Source organism: Canis lupus, chromosome 2 (assembly GCF_003254725.2).
Source record: "Canis lupus dingo isolate Sandy chromosome 2, ASM325472v2, whole genome shotgun sequence".
Classification (NCBI taxonomy): domain Eukaryota; kingdom Metazoa; phylum Chordata; class Mammalia; order Carnivora; family Canidae; genus Canis; species Canis lupus.
Window position 1 is genome coordinate 6,591,236 of NC_064244.1, and position 16,452 is coordinate 6,607,687.

At 36.6% G+C, this 16,452-nt stretch overlaps 1 protein-coding gene across 2 annotated transcripts in view; it reads right to left on the reverse strand.

The window, feature by feature from the left end:
- GPR158 (G protein-coupled receptor 158) overlaps positions 1-16,452 on the reverse strand; it is a 409,138-nt gene that overhangs the window by 128,756 nt on the left and 263,930 nt on the right. Inside the window, exon 5 of one of the 2 annotated variants that reach the window (XM_025463914.3) lies at positions 11,053-11,121. The exons of the other annotated variant lie outside the window; for it this stretch is intronic. Within the exon in view, the coding sequence (XP_025319699.3) occupies positions 11,053-11,121 (69 nt within the window). The remainder of the gene's footprint in view (positions 1-11,052; positions 11,122-16,452) is intronic. 2 annotated transcript variants of the gene reach the window in all.

Here is a 16,452-nt window from a genome sequence, read left to right on the forward strand (position 1 = left end):
GATCCTGCTCCCCCCGGGACAGGCCGAGGCGGGGAGGGCCCAGGACAGCGAGGACGCTCCTGCCCCTCCTGCCCCTCCTGCCCCGGGAGCATCCAGACCCCTGTGGACTGGGAGATGGCGGGAGTCACTGCGGGGGGCGCCCTCCAGGGCCAGGGAGACCTGGCCGCCGCCGGTGTGGTTGTCCCTCCTGGTGTCACCCTGTGCCTGGGAGAGGCGGGGCCGCCAGGGGACACGGGCCTCACGGGATGGTCGGCTCCCCCGAACCCGCCCCCTTCTGGGTGCACACACCTGAGAATCGGCACAGTCCGCCCCTCCCCCAGAAGACCAGCTGGAAGGACAGGGGAAGAGCAAGTTCCCGACCCTGCAGTGCTGGAAAGCTCCAGGGGAAGTCGAGGGATTTACAGTATATAGAACCAGAGGATACCCATCCTTGTTTTTTTGTTTGTTTTTTCTTCCTTTTTCCAGTACAACTTGTTTTTAGCCACTCTGCACTGAGCAAAATGACTAGAACTCACTACAAAAGAAAGAATCAGAAACAGTACTCTCTGCCACAGAGTTACAGAATTTGGATTACAATTTGATTTCAGAAAACCTATTCAGAAGCACAATTATAAAGCTACTGGTGGCTCTGGCAAAAAACATAAAGGATTTAAGAGACTTCATGACTGCAGAATTTAGATCTCATCAGGCCGAAATTAAAAATGAATTAAATGGGATGCAAGCCAAACTAGAGGTCCTAACGAGGGTTAATGAGGTAGAAGAAAGACTAAGTGACATAGAAGACAAGTTGATGGCAAGGAAGGAAGCTGAGGACAAAAGAGGCAAACAATTAAAAGACCATGAGGATAGGTTAAGGGAAATAAATGACAGCCTCAGAAGGAAAAATCTGTTTAATTGGGGTTCCAGAGGGCACTGAAAGGGACAGAGGACCAGAGGACCAGAAAGCCTATTTGAACAAATCATAGCTGAGAACTTCCCTAGCTTGGGGAGGGAAACAGGCATTCAGATCCAGGGGATAGAGAGGTCCCCCCCTAAAATCAATAAAAATCATTCAACACCTTGACATTTAATAGTGAAACTTGCAAATTCCAAAGATAAAGAGAAAATCTTTAAAGCAGCAAGAGACAAGAGATCCCTAACTTATACGGGGATAAATATTAGATTAACAGCAGACCTCTCCACAGAGACCTGGCAGGCCAGAAAGGGCTGGCAGGATATATTATGGGTCCTAAATGAGAAGAACATGCAGCCAAGAATACTCTGTCCAGCAAGGCTCTCATTCAGAATAGGAGAGATAAAGAGCTTCCAAGATAGGCAGAAACTGAAAGAATATGTGACCACCAAGCCAACTCTGCAAGAAATATTAAAGAGGACTCTGTAAAAGAAAGAGGATGCCCAAAGAAATAAGCCACAAAAACAGGGGCTGAATAGGTACTATGATGACACTAAATTCATATCTTCCTATAGTAACTCTGAACGTGAATGGGCTTAATGATCCTATCAAAAGGCGCAGGGTTTCAGACTGGATAAAAAAGCAAGATCCATCTATTTGCTGTCTACAAGAGACTCATGTTAGACCTAAGGACACCTACAGCCTGAAAATGAAAAGTTGGAGAACCATTTACCATTCAAAATGGTCCTCAAAAGAAATCAGGGGTAGCCATCCTCATATCAGATAATTTAAAGTTTATCCTGAAGACTGTAGTAAGAGATGAAGAGGGACACTGTATCAAACTTAAAGGATCTATCCAACAAGAGGACTTAACAATCCTCAATATATATGCCCCGAATGTGGGAGCTACCAAGTATATCACTCAGTGAAATAGAGACCAGAAGAACTGTAGAACAGATCAACAAAACCAGGAGTTGGTTCTTTGAAAGAATTAATAAGATAGATAAACCATTAGCCAGCCTTATTAAAAACAAAAGAGAAAAGACTAGTAAAATCACAAATGAAGGAGAGATCACAACCAATACCATGGAAATACAAATGATTTTAAAAACATATTATGAGCAGCTATACGGCAACAAATTAGGCAATCTAGAAGAAATGAATGTATTTCTGGAAAACCACAAACTACCAAAACTGGAACAGGAAGAAGTAGAAAACCTGAACAGGCCAATAACCAGGGAGGAAATTGAAGCAGTCATCAAAACCCTCCCAAGACACAAAAGTCCAGGGCCAGATGGCTTCCCAAGGGAATTCTATCAAATGTTTAAAGAAGAAACCATACTTATTCTACTAAAGCTGTTCTGATAGAAAGGGATGGAATACTTCCAAACTCAGTCTATGAGGCCAGCATCACCTTAATTCCAAAACCAGACAAAGACCCCATCAAAAAGGAGAATTATAGACCAATATCCCTGATGAACACAGATGCAAAAATTCTCAACAAGATACTAGCCAATAGGATCCAACAGTACATTAAGAAGATTATTCACCATGACCAAGTGGGATTTATTCCCAGGATGCAAGGCTGGTTCAACACTCGTAAAGCAATGAATGTGATAGATCATATCAACAAGAGAAAAACCAAGAACCATATGATCCTCTCCATATATGCAGAGAAAGCATTTGACAAAATACAGCATCCATTCCTGATCAAAACTCTTCAGAGTGTAGGGATAGAGGGAACCTTCCTCAACATCTTAAAAGCCATCTATGAAAAGCCCACAGGGGGATCCCTGGGTGGCACAGCAGTTTAGCTCCTGCCTTTGGCCCAGGGTGCGGTCCTGGAGACCCGGGATCAAGTCCCACGTTGGGCTCCCGGTGCATGGAGCCTGCTTCTCCCTCTGCCTGTGTCTCTGCCTCTCTCTCTCTCTCTCTCTCTCTCTCTGAGACTATCATAAATTAAAAAAACAAACAAACAAACAAAAAAAGCCCACAGGAAATATCATTCTCAATGGGGCAAAACTGGGAGCTTCCCCCTAAGATCGGGAACACGTCAGGGATGTCCACTCTCACCACTTCTATTCAACATAGTACTAGAAGTCCTAGCCTCAGCAATCAGGCAACAAAAAGAAATAAAAGGCATTCAAATTGGCAAAGAAGTCAAACTCTCCCTCTTCCCAGATGACATGATACTGTACATAGAAAACCCAAAACACTCCACCCCAAGATTGCTAGAACTCATATAGCAATTCGGCAGTATGGCAGGATATAAAATCAATGCCCAGAAATCAGTGGCATTTCTATACACCAACAATCAGACTGAAGAAAGAGAAATTAAGGAGTCAATCTCATTTACAGTTGCACCCAAAAGCATAAGATACCTAGGAATAAACCTAACCAAAGAGGTAAAGGTTCTATACCCTAAAAACTACAGAACACTTCTGAAAGAAATTGAGGAAGACACAAAGAGATGGAAAAATATCCATGCTCATGGATTGGAAGAATATTGTGAAAATGTTTTCAATGCTACCCAGGGCAATTTACACATTTAATACAATCCCTATCAAAATACCATGGACTTTATTCAAAGAGTTGGAACAAATCATCTTAAGATTTGTGTGGAATCAGAAAAGACCTTTCATAGCCAGGGGAATATTGAAAAAGAAAACCAGAGCCAGGGACATCGCAATGCCAGATTTCAGGTTGTACTACAAAGCTGTGACCATCAAGACAGTGTGGTACTGGCACAAAAACAGACACATAGATCAATGGAACAGAATAGAGAACCCAGAAGTGGGCCTCAACTCTATGGTCAACTAATATTCGACAAAACAGGAAAGACTATCCACTGGGAAAAGTACAGTCTCTTCAATAAATGGTGTGGACAAAATTGGACAGCCATGTGCAGAAGAATGAAACTAGATCATTCTCTTACACCATACACAAAGATAAACTCAAAACGGATGAAAGATCTAAATGTGAGACAAGAATCTATCAAAGTCCTAGAGAAGAACACAGGCAACACCCTTTTTGAACTTGGCCACAACAACTTCTTGCAAGATACATCCATAAAGGCAAGGGAAACAAAAGCAAAAATGAATTATTGGGGCTAAATCAAGATAAAAAGCTTCTGCACAGCAAAGGATACAGTCAACAAAACTAAAAGACAACCTACAGAATGGGAGAAGGTATTTGCAAATGACCTATCAGATAAAGGGCTAGTATCCAAGACATATAAAGAACTTATTAAACTCAACAGCAAAGAAACAAACAATCCAATCATGAAATGGGCAAAAGACATGAACAGAAATCTCACCGAGGAAGACATAGACATGGCCAACACGCACATGAGAAAATGCTCGGCATCACTTGCCATCAGGGAAATACAAATCAAAACCACAATGAGATACCATCTCACACCAGTGAGAATGGAGAAAATTAATAAGACAGGAAACCACAAATGTTGGAGAGGATGTGGAGAAAGGGGAACCCTCTTACACTGTTGGTGGGAATGTGAACTGGTGCAGCCACTCTGGAAAACTGTGTGGAGGTTCCTAAAAGAGTTAAAAACACACCTGCCCTATGACCAGCAATTGTACTGCTGGGGATTTACCCCAAAGATACAGATGCAGTGAAATTCCAGGATACCTGCACCCCAATGTTTATAGCAGCAATGTCCACAATAGCCAAACTGTGGAAGGAGCCTCGGTGTCCATCGAAAGATGAATGGATAAAGAAGATGTGGTTTATGCATACAATGGAATATTCCTCAGCCATTAGAAATGACAAATACCCACCATTTGCTTCAACGTGGATGGAACTGGAGTATTGTGCTGAGTGAAGTAAGTCAATCGGAGAAGGACAAACATTATATGGTCTCATTCATTTGGGGAATATAAAAAATAGTGAAAGGGAATAAAGGGGAAAGGAGAGAAAATGAGTGGGAAATATCATAGAGGGAGACAGAACATGAGAGACACCTAACTCTGGGAAATGAACAAGGGGTGATGGAAGGGGAGGTGGGTGGGTGGGGTTGGGGTGACTGGGTGACGGACACTGAGGGGGGCACTTGACGGGATGAGCACTGGGTGTTATGCTCTATGTTGGCAAATTGACTCCAATAAAAAAATATACCAAAAAAAATTTCATATGGTTTAATAACATGGGCCATCCAAGCCTGAGGAGTTTTACATTAGGTCTTAGAGCCAAACCTTAAGCTATTTTAAATTGATTCCCTGTTTTATCCTCTTGTCTTTTATTTCCTTGGAGACCTAATGAGGAAAGGTGCTTGATCAAGGGGGTAGAATTTAGGCATCCCTGATTACCCTATCTAATGCTATCTCAATCACACATTCATCCCTCTATCACAAGTCCCTATCATCTAGACACTACTCTGTCATAGAATGAAAGCAGTGTGAGACCAGGAGTCAAGAGACTAGATTCTAATCTTGGCTTTCTCACTACTTAGCTGAGAAAAGTTGGATAAATTAGAGTTTCTCTCGACTTTCGTTTCATTTGTAAAATAGAGGTTAAATAAAGACTAAGTTGTGTCTGACGTTCCTTCCAGTTCTAATATTTTCCAGTTCTGTATTATAGGGCCTGGGATGGAGTAGGGAAAGAACATGAAAATTAGTATTTATTTATACATGTGTGGTATCCTTTACAGAAAGGCACTGCAGTCAACCAAATAGCTAATCAAGGTTAGAGGGGAAAAATTCACCTTATTAGCTGAAACTGGTAATTTAGTCAAGTCAAAAACAAACTTCTGGACTCCATATCACTTGAAATGCTTTACTAACCCATAAAATATCATTTTTATGAAATTTATTAGGTAAAGTATACTCAGTTGATTTTTTAAAGTTCTTTTTTTCTTCTATAAATTGTATTAAGGTTTTTAGATGATTATGAAGATTAATCATTTGTTCATAAATGTATGGACTTTAAATTGTGAGTCTCTTTTGAGAATCTGTAAGAAAATGTTTTAAATGCTTTCACTCTCTGCTATCCAATTATAACAAAGCTAAATTTAGTCAGATTTTGGTTTGTCCTCATCTGCACAATGATGATAATCTCTAATTTGGACTTTCCAATATAAGCATTGTTATGAAATCGTCTGTAGTCTAAGATTGCTTAGAAAAGGCAAAAATAACCTTAATTCTTGCAAATCTGAACAACAATATGCAGCATAGAAAGAAGAAAAGGCTCATTGCATAACAACTCAGCAGAACAGTGAATACCCAAAGGCTCCTTCCATGGAGTTACCCAGCCCTAAAAACAATTCTCCTTTATTCAAGCACACTTAAAAAACAAAATCCAGAAAACTGTAACCCATATTAAAACTTTCATAAGCGATTCTGGTATAGACCACACCAGGAACAGAGAAAGTTGGTATCTGTATTTAACAAATAAGAAAAGTATAGGTCACACTTATATCATCAAATGATTAGACTTTTTGACTATATTAGGTTTACTGAATCACCTTTATCACTTAATACAGAGATCTTCCTTGCAACATAAAGTCTTGCTAAAAGTTATAAAGTTCATTTCTGTAAAACCCAAGGAAGTCAATGAGCCCTGGTCCAATAACCAAGTTACCTCTCTTGTCAAGAATGCTTTATGCACATGTACTCATGTACATATACCCACCCTATGTAGGTAGTTTTACTATCAATTTCTGATACATCATCTTCCATTCTCTCACCTAAAATAAAATTACTTTCCTTACCTGACTCAATCAATAGTGTATTTTAATCTCCTTTCTTCCCTTGTGTCTTTTTTTTAAAAATGTAATCAAGGTTTTTATTTTATTTTTTTTAATTGTTATTTATTTATGACAGTCACACACACACACACAGAGAGAGAGAGAGAAAGAGAGAGAGAGAGAGAGGCAGAGACTGAAGCAGGCTCCATGCACCGGGAGCCCGATGTGGGATTCGATCCAGGGTCTCCAGGATCGCGCCCTGGGCCAAAGGTAGGCGCCAAACCGCTGCGCCACCCAGGGATCCCCTTCCCTTGTGTCTTATGCTCCATCTAAACCTTCATTAAGTAACCTGACCCTTTCTGTCTTCAGAGTATTGAACACTAACTTATTTGAAACCACAGTACACAGTATAAATTTGGGAACTATACTTTAATACCTCAAGCAGTTACAGAAAAATATATATTATAAAAGATGAAATAGCTAATTTAGCATGAAGTCAATATAATGAGGTATTGTAATGTTTCTATTGGACAGAATTTGTTTGGTAAGTCTTCTTTTCTGTTTTCTTTTTTTCCCTCTCAAGCAGAATTATTAAGCAGAAATAGTCTTTATATTCCTCTTAAATTTCCATTTCTTGGGATCCCTGGGTGGCGCAGCGGTTTAGCGCCTGCCTTTGGCCCAGGGCGCGATCCTGGAGACCCAGGATCAAATCCCACGTCAGGCTCCCAGTGCATGGAGCCTGCTTCTCCCTCTGCCTGTGTCTCTGCCTCTCTCTCTCTCACTGTGTGCCTATCATAAATAAATAAAAATTAAAAAAAAAATGCTTCATCAACTTTAAAAAAAAAATTTCCATTTCTTGCCCCCTTTTTTCTCTGTTTGATATCATCATAGGTATATCTATCAGATATTCATCAGATATCTTCCAAAATTGTATCCCAGTCAATGAAAGATTCTTGCAAAGAAAGGGTTTTTAACAACTGCTCTGCTGCACTTAGCAGCATAACATTTATTATTCTTTCAAATATTCTTGTTTTCTAGAGAACTTCATCCATTTAAGAGGCTTCAAAATTTTCTTATAGACTTTAAGCCCATGCTCACTATGTAACCACTTGATTTGAATAAATATGAACCTTAAAATTAAAAATAAAATGAAGTTTTGCTAACATCTCAAAATAACATTAATAAGTTTTTTTATTGCCTGTTAGCTCTAAGTAAAGTAGTATTATTAATAAGGATCATCATTCTTAGTCTTCCATAGCCAAGCGGATTCTTTGGAAGATACTTCAATAGGACAACAGCCATGAGTTTAGGATACAGGTCTGAATTTATCCAAGTATAACCTCATCTGTTCACTCATTGCATATTTACTGTACCTCAACTATGGTGACAGGTATGGGGCTGTGAGCAAAATAGAATGTATCATCTCCCTATTCACAAAGAACCAGAGTTAGTGCAGGAAATGACATTAAACAAATAATTGCTCTTATGAACGTACACTTATAAACTGAGATGGGAGTGTCAAGAAAGACAGTGGAATTCTGTGAGAAACTATTATAATGAATTTGACTCCAATTGGGGGTCAAGGAAAGCTCAAAAGTGATATTTAAGTAGAAATCTGAAGGATGACTAGGGCTAGCTGTTAATTAGGCAAAAGAAGTGGTGAGATGGTGTGGTGGGGAGGGCAGGAGGACTCTTCCAAATTGAAGGAAAAGCATGTGAAAATGTCCTGTGACAAGAGGTGTATTAGTTTCTTATTGCTGCTATAATATATTACCAAAAACTTAGTGGCTTAATACAGATTTACTATCTTATAGTTTTGGAAGTCAGAAGTTCAAAATGGATCTTATAGAGCTGAAATTAAGGTGTTTTTTGGAGGCTTTCATGAGGAATCTGTTTCTTTGCCTTTTCCTGCTTCTAGAGACTGCCTTCATCCCTTGGCTTCTGGCCTCTTTCATCCACATTCAAAGCCAGTGATAGCCAGTCCAGTCTTTCTCATGATACCTTTTCTTTGGTTCTCTCTTTTCTGCTTCTCATTTTCACTTAGGACCCTTGAGCCATCTATATAATCCAGGATAATCTCATCTCAAAGTTCTTTATTTAATCACATCGGCAAAGTCCCATTTTCCATGTAAGGTAACATATTTATAGGTTCCATGGATTAGGACAGTGAACATTTGGGGAGAGCCATTATTATAGCTACCATGAGAGAGATTATGTATCATTATGAACTGAAAGAAGGTCAGAGTAGCTGGGTGCAGAAAGGGAGAAGAAAAGTGGTACTGAATGACGCTGGGGAGGTGGGCAAGGACCACACTATATGTAACATCACATACCATATCAAGGGTTTTGATCTTTATTCTAAGAACACTGGGAAGCTATCTATAGAAGTAGTCACAGATTAGATCTTCTATTTTAAAATATTCTCTGGCTACTGAATAGAAAATGTATTTTAAAACAGCAGAGGTTCAGGAAAAAGATGATGGTGACTGCAACAATAGATATTCATATGATTATTTTTTGGATTAATGAAGTCATTTGGGTCTTTTACTTCCTAACTGGGTGATTCTATAACTTTGGCTAAACATCTTTCTGGTAGTTCTATGGGAAAGATGAAATGTTATGATGCACTTGCCATTTATACAGAAACAGTCTCAGGCATGATAAGACTCTTTGTATTTTATTGCTTATATTATTAATTATTGGGTATAACTCCATGCTAGGAAATTAGACAACTTCAGTAATTTTATGATTTACTGATGATTTTATGGAAACATTAAAATGATTACAGCCAAAAAATTTTCTGTCTTAAGAAGAAATAAAATTCAAGAAGTAGAAAACCTGAATAGATATTAAGAACTCTTATAAACACTGCAAGGGGGAAGAGGATTAGAAAATGAGGCAATAGAATGGGCAGGATTTAAATCATGTTAGATCTTGGAGCTTATGCTAAGAATTCTGGCTTTAACTATAAATAAAATTGTGAACCTTTGGAGAGTTTTGCAGGGCTCTGTAGTCTAACTTGGGCATTACAACTAGCCGATATTTTGAAAATAGACAGATCATAGGGGGGTTAATGTGGAGGGATAGAGGCCCAGGAAAGACTATGACAATAACCCAGAAAAGGCTGATTCTAGTTTAGACCAGGATGGTAGCCTGAATGAGGCGGGGGAAGTGGTTGGGTTTTTGTTATGTTTTGAGGGATTTCTGATGGATGTGAGAGAAATAAAGTTGTCAAGAATGACTCCCAAGTTTTAGCCTGAGTAACTAGAAAGACGGAGTTGTCATCAGTGGAGATAAGGAAACTGATTGGGGATGCAGGAGATCAAGTATCTCAGTTAAGAACATAGAGAATTCTGGTAGACCCTCAAATTGGAGTTGTTCAGTAAGCAATTGAATATGAGTTTAGAGTTTAGGGAAAAGGTCTGAGCTGGAGATACAAATTTGGGAGTTATTGTATATAAATAGATTTAAAGCTTTGAGCCTAGATGAGATCACCAATGGAGAATGTAGAATATGAAAAGCTCCACAAGGACTGATGCCTGAGACACTTAAGCATTAAGAAGTAGGAAAGAAGATTAAGAATCAGCAAAGATGGCTGAAATGGAGCAGCTAGTTAGGTTAGGAGGCAAACCAAAAAAAACCATGGTGCCATGGAAGACCTACCCTTTTCTTCTCTAACATCTACTGATCTTTCAGATCTCAGTCGAGTGATATTTTATACCCTTGACTTGGTTATACACTTGTCTCCTAAGTGTCTCCATAGCATCCTGCCTCCACAACATCTTAGTTTTTTTCAATTATATTATAATTGCCTGTAATTACTCATCTCATTCTGTAAATTGTAAGCGACTTGAAGAAATCAGTGTCTTTCACTCACAAAAAAGTTTAGCACAGTACTTGACAAACAATGACTACTAAATATAAGTTGGTTGAATTGAATTACTAAGGTTAGTACATACCTTCTGGTTACAGACAGATTGCTAGTGTGATAAGAACAGTCTCTACTAGGATTATCTATGCCACTAATACCACACATATATGTATTTTGTTTACTTTTCTATGTAACCACCTGGAATTTTTCAGCACAAACTTGTTGGTGTGTCTCATGGTCTTGATTTAAGTAGAGAGGGAAGAAGGAAACCAATATTTATATGTATATGTATATGGCAAGCATACATATCAAGCATGCCTTTTTTATGTGAGCTCATTTAAGCCGTTAGTCCTCCTCACAAATTTGGGAAGAAAGTATGGTTACCTCCACTTTACTTTTTTACTTTATATGTCTATTACATGTAGATACAGGTATACAAACTTGTATATAGATATATAAAGTAATATACATATACAATTATATATATTATAATTATACACACATATATATACACACGTATATATAAAAATTACTGCCTGAGCAAAATAAAACAAAAGGCTATTTTTAAAAGACAATTATGTTACTTACAGGAAAGTATAGAAGCAGAGACCCAAAAAGAATTGTTTCCAACAGGATAAGGCCTGATGCCCTGATGCTCTAAAAAAAAAAAAAAAAAAAAGAGAGAGAGAGAGAGAGAGAGAAAGAAGAAGTCATTGTTTATTTACATTTCTAGAAATGGAAGAACTTATGCTATCATGACAACACCTCCACTAGTAAATGAACATTGGCTAGTATTTCAAAAGTGAACTTAAAAGTGAACTTAAACATGCAAAAAGATCGACTATAAAAGTGGTAGTGTACTTCATGATACTGACAGTGGCTTCATGGAATTTTGTTCTTCAAAATTTGAATCTGTGAATAATCTTAGCAGCTGGCAACACTTTTTAGAAGATCCTTTCAATCTAAGAAGTTCACAGATACAAAATATCTTGCTTGTATTTCTGAAACATCAGCCACAAGTACATATTGAATGCTAACCCTCAACCATTTCACAAACACCTGCAAAATGGCTTCAGTGGATAAAACAGACATACACATAAGGTCTTGGCATTTCAGTAATATATATCCCACTATGTCAAAATATATCACCCACGCTCACCTAACAGAGCTCCACTATGTGGATAATATAAATCACATTAAATAACAAAGACATTTCACCTTGTGAACATGTTTAAATTATTCTTAACTGAAAATTCAAAAGAATAAGTTGATTTTTGAATAATTTCCTAATTACTTACAGTTTACTACATTTAAATATGCTTGATAATCTTGATATTTTGTTAGACTCAAATAGCCTTATCTTTCCTAAGCAAAATGCCTGAAATTGTGAACAAAAATTAAAAGACCAAATAATTTTGTATTCTAATAAAAATTTTGCTTCAGTGAGTTCAAGTGTCAATATCAAGTAAGTATATTAAGAATACAAACATAAAAATAGATTATTCTAGAGTACCCATGTTTTCACTAAATGCAACGTGTAATATACACAAAAATTACACATGATGCAAATATATTATCCTCACAGGAAAATAATTTGAAGTAGTACCAACTGATTTTGCAACAACAAAAAGATGCTTAAGCTGAAAACCCAAGCCACAAGAGTCCACTGCATTAAAACAAGTCAGATAAAAACAAAACAAAAAAACCTGCACACAATGTCAGATAAATGACAGAGAAAGAAAATTATAATCTCTTCAAAACACTGCTAGGACATTGTTAGAGGAATACTTTATGTAATCCCTCAAAAGAACTCGTGGCTTTCATTAATCTAAGAATTTGCAATGGAGAAATAAATTTAGTCAGTGAACAGACTTGATTATTCAAGTGGCATCTCACTATTGGTCTTTATTTTAGCTAGCAGATGCTTTTAGTGAAAAGAAAATTTCTATCAGCAAGCCTTTAGATGGGTTTTGGCTGGTAAAATTTCTAAAATGGCAAATTATATTCATACCTAATTATGAATATCAATTTTTCTAAACTTTATGAAAATATGACACTAAGAGTGAGAGTTCAAAATGTTAATACAAGACTTCTTATAAAACAATCTATGCAATATTGTTTAAAGAATCTATGCAATATTGTTTAAAGATTTATTTATTTATTTGAGAGAGAGAGAGAGAGAAAGAGAGAGAGAGAGCAAGCACACAAATGCATGAGCAAGAGGAGGGGCTAGAAGGAGAGGGATGAAGAGAATATTAAGCAAATCTCCACTGAGTGCAGAACCCCACACTGGGCTTGATCCCTGACCCTGAGTTCATGATCTGAGCAGAAATAAGAGTTGGACACTTAACTGACTGAGCCACCAGGCGCCTCTCTAGGCAAAATTATGAAAAAACAAACAAACAAACAAACAAAAAACGGGATATGAAAAGAAGCTGTGAGGCTTAATGGAACAGACAGACTTTGGAGTTCTCTTCATCTCAGTTTGAATTATGAAATAATCACTGAGTAGGCCACCTTGAACTTTAATGTCTTCATCCATAAAATGGGTATTTTAATGTTTACCTGATTAAATCTGAGAGGTTTAATAAAATATGAAGTATACAAAATGGCTAATATTATGCTTGATTCTTGGCAAGTAGGTAGGTATGCATTCTTCAAAGTAAAAAACATTAAGGAGGGCACATGATGAGATGAGTATTGGGTATTATACTACATGTTGGCAAATTGAATTTAAATAAAAATAAAATCTTCAAAACAAAAACAAACTAAAAAACAGCACCAGCATAATGAATTTGAAATCCACAGACGTATATATCAGTAGCAGTCAAATTTATTTTTAATTCTTGGGATCCAAATGACCTCAGAAGAGTCAAAAGTAGGGGTAGAGAACCCAAGAGGCTTTTTGTTGTTGTTCCTTTTTTTTAGGACCAGTAGTTTCTTAGTTGCTTTACAACTATCGCTATCACATACCAGTGGTAGTGTTGCATATATTCTCAGAATAAATCACTTATTTTCTTTCATTTGGTAATGTTGAACAATCTTCTCCATTATGTTGTTCCTGACTAAGCAGAGAGGCCCATAATTTCAAATTATTAATTGGAATTCCAACAAGTGGCTCCATAATCAAATGGAAGGCCTATTTAAAATGTGCACTTTTCCAAATATCCTTGGGCTGAGTTGGCTTCATGGCCTCACAGAGTGAGTATGTATCTGGTAGGTGGGACTTCAGGGACAAAAAAGAAACCTCATGCTCCCTAAAACATTTCCCCATCATCTTATTGGTACTGGAATTCTCTGAACTAGAAAGAAGCTTTTTATTTTGTACTTGGTGCCAAGGACTCATACACAAGTGCTGTAAGTAAGAGGCTGACTTAGTTTCAACGTGTAGAACAGAAATCTATTCCTTGTAGTCTAAGTGATAGGATGAGGAAGGAAAGAGGAAGGATTGATAAATGAAGATGATGCAGCTACTATGGAAAACAGTATGGTGGTTCCTCAAAAAGTTAAAAATAGAACTACCCTATGATCTAGCAATTGCACTACTAGGTATTTACCAAAAAAATACAAAATTACAAATTCAAAGGGATAAACACACCTTTATGTTTACATGCATTATCTACAATAGCCAAACTTTGGAAACAGCCCAAGTGTCCATCAACTGATGAAAGGATAAAGATGTGGTATATATAACAGAATATTATTTAGCCATAAGAAAGAATGAAATCTTGCCATTTGTAATCATGTGGATGGGGCTAGAGAGTATTGCTAAGTGAAATAAGTCAGCTGGATAAAGACAAATACTATATGATTACACTCATATATAGAATATAAGAAATGAAACAAGAAAAGGGTGGGGGGAAGAGAAAGAGGCAAACCACAAAACAGACTGATAGTTACCAGAGGGGAGAGGGTGAGTGAGATGAGTAAAACAGGTAATGGGGATTAATAAGTACTCTTGTGATGAGTACACGATGATGTATGGAAGTGTTAAGTCACTATATTGTATACCTGAAACTAATATTACACTGGATGTTAACTAACTGGAATTAATATAAAAGCTTTAAAAAAAGAAAAATGAAGATGAGCAAGGGATATAATGAGCAAAATAACAGAGCCCAAGGAAGAATGAATCTCCTTCACAGTTGTACTTAAGATAGAAATCGTGGTATAGAACCCTTTTAACCAGAATTGCTGAGAAACTCTGAGAAAACCTTATTGAAAAGATATATAATATAGCATTTAGTTAAAACACATACATACAAATCAACACCATATATTTTCTAGATATATATAAATATACCAAATACATACATGGAAAATATATACCAAGCTGATAACAATGATTTTGTTTTTCTGGAGAAGTGCATAGATTTAGGGATAGATCAAAAATATTAAAAAATATTTTAACTTCTCTAGAGATGCAGTCATGCATCATGTAATATGCATTTTAATAATTAAATCAAGTAAAATTAAAGAAAAGTAACTTAAAATGTGCCAATTCAACTATTAGAAAATTCCACCACTAGGCATCATCATAATATGCCAAGAAGTCTAAATGAAGACTTTCTCAACTAATATATACTTAATAAGTTTTTATTCATTACTAACTTCATGCATAAAATTAACAAACCGTAGTTTTATGATCCTTACAGGTAATAGAGCTGGGGGAGTTATTATTGAGCCTAACTCTCTTGTTTAGAATTTATAAAGCCTAGTAAATATAATTTCAGATTTTACAATAGAGGTCTGCAGATTTTACCTCACTCCACTCCATCCCTCCTGTCCCATTTGTTAAACTTTCTGAACTGACTTATGAAGGTTTGTAACAAGTACCAAGCCTGCATGCTAAAGAAAAGAGCTAAGCCTATTATACCAATTTTATTAAATTATATCAGTCAACTTCTAAATTCCATAATCCTTGGATGCAAAATAGAGAGGCATAGGATGAAGCATACTTGCAGTTGTCACAAGATTTGCTCATGATACAGGCATGGAAGCTAAGTCACTGGAAATAATAAGGTGATGAGAATAATGCTGAAGTCTGATTTTTTGAAAAAAAACAAAATGGTTTGTCATTTTTTCCTTGATTCTATAAGGACTAACTACTTCATTTATATTTTAAAAACATTTTTAGCCACTGGGGAAATCAATGTATATCTTGCTAAAACAGTGCAGCTATTCTGAATTATAGCTGATTTCTTTAGTCTCATAGCAATTAAAATTTCTATTACAAAAGGAATCTCTGAACATGAAGGTATTTTTACACAGCTGTATCTCAGAATGAATGATGAAAATATAATAAAGCAATAGAATTAGAATCTGAAAAGAATGAACTGGCATAAGTTTGGATCACAAACCAAGACTATAAATCTGTATCATTTACAAAAAGAATTAGCCATGCAAGCAGATTGACTTCTTCCATTTCTTCAGATAAATCCATGGACAGGGAGATTACAAATAAACAACTGATGTAGCAGTTATACAATAACAAATTGGAAGCAAGATGTAAAAGTGGCCTTAAAGAGAATCCTAACATTGAGAATAGGAGGACTCTATTTTTCAATAATTTTATTTACAGTTATACAAATAAATGAGAACAGATCACATTTGGTTTGATAGACTACATGCAATTACTTTGTCTTAAGAAGATCTGTGATGAAATATTGAAAAGCCATTCAGATTTAGAAAAATTTGTCAGGGGAACAATTGCCCAAAATGTGGGCAGTTAAAATTAGTACTGTTTTTTTCCAAAAAAGTATCAGCAATAAAAAAGGTACAAAGAAAGCAGAAGAATATGTTTAGGATAGAGATTGCTAAAGTGAAATAAAAACAATTCAGAGAGTTATATATTTTGTTTTTAATTTTTATCTAAGTATAATTAGCATGCAGCATTATACTAGTTTCATGTATATGATACAATGATTCAACACTTCTATACATTACTAAGTGTTCTCATCATGATAAATGTATTCTTAATCCCCCTCA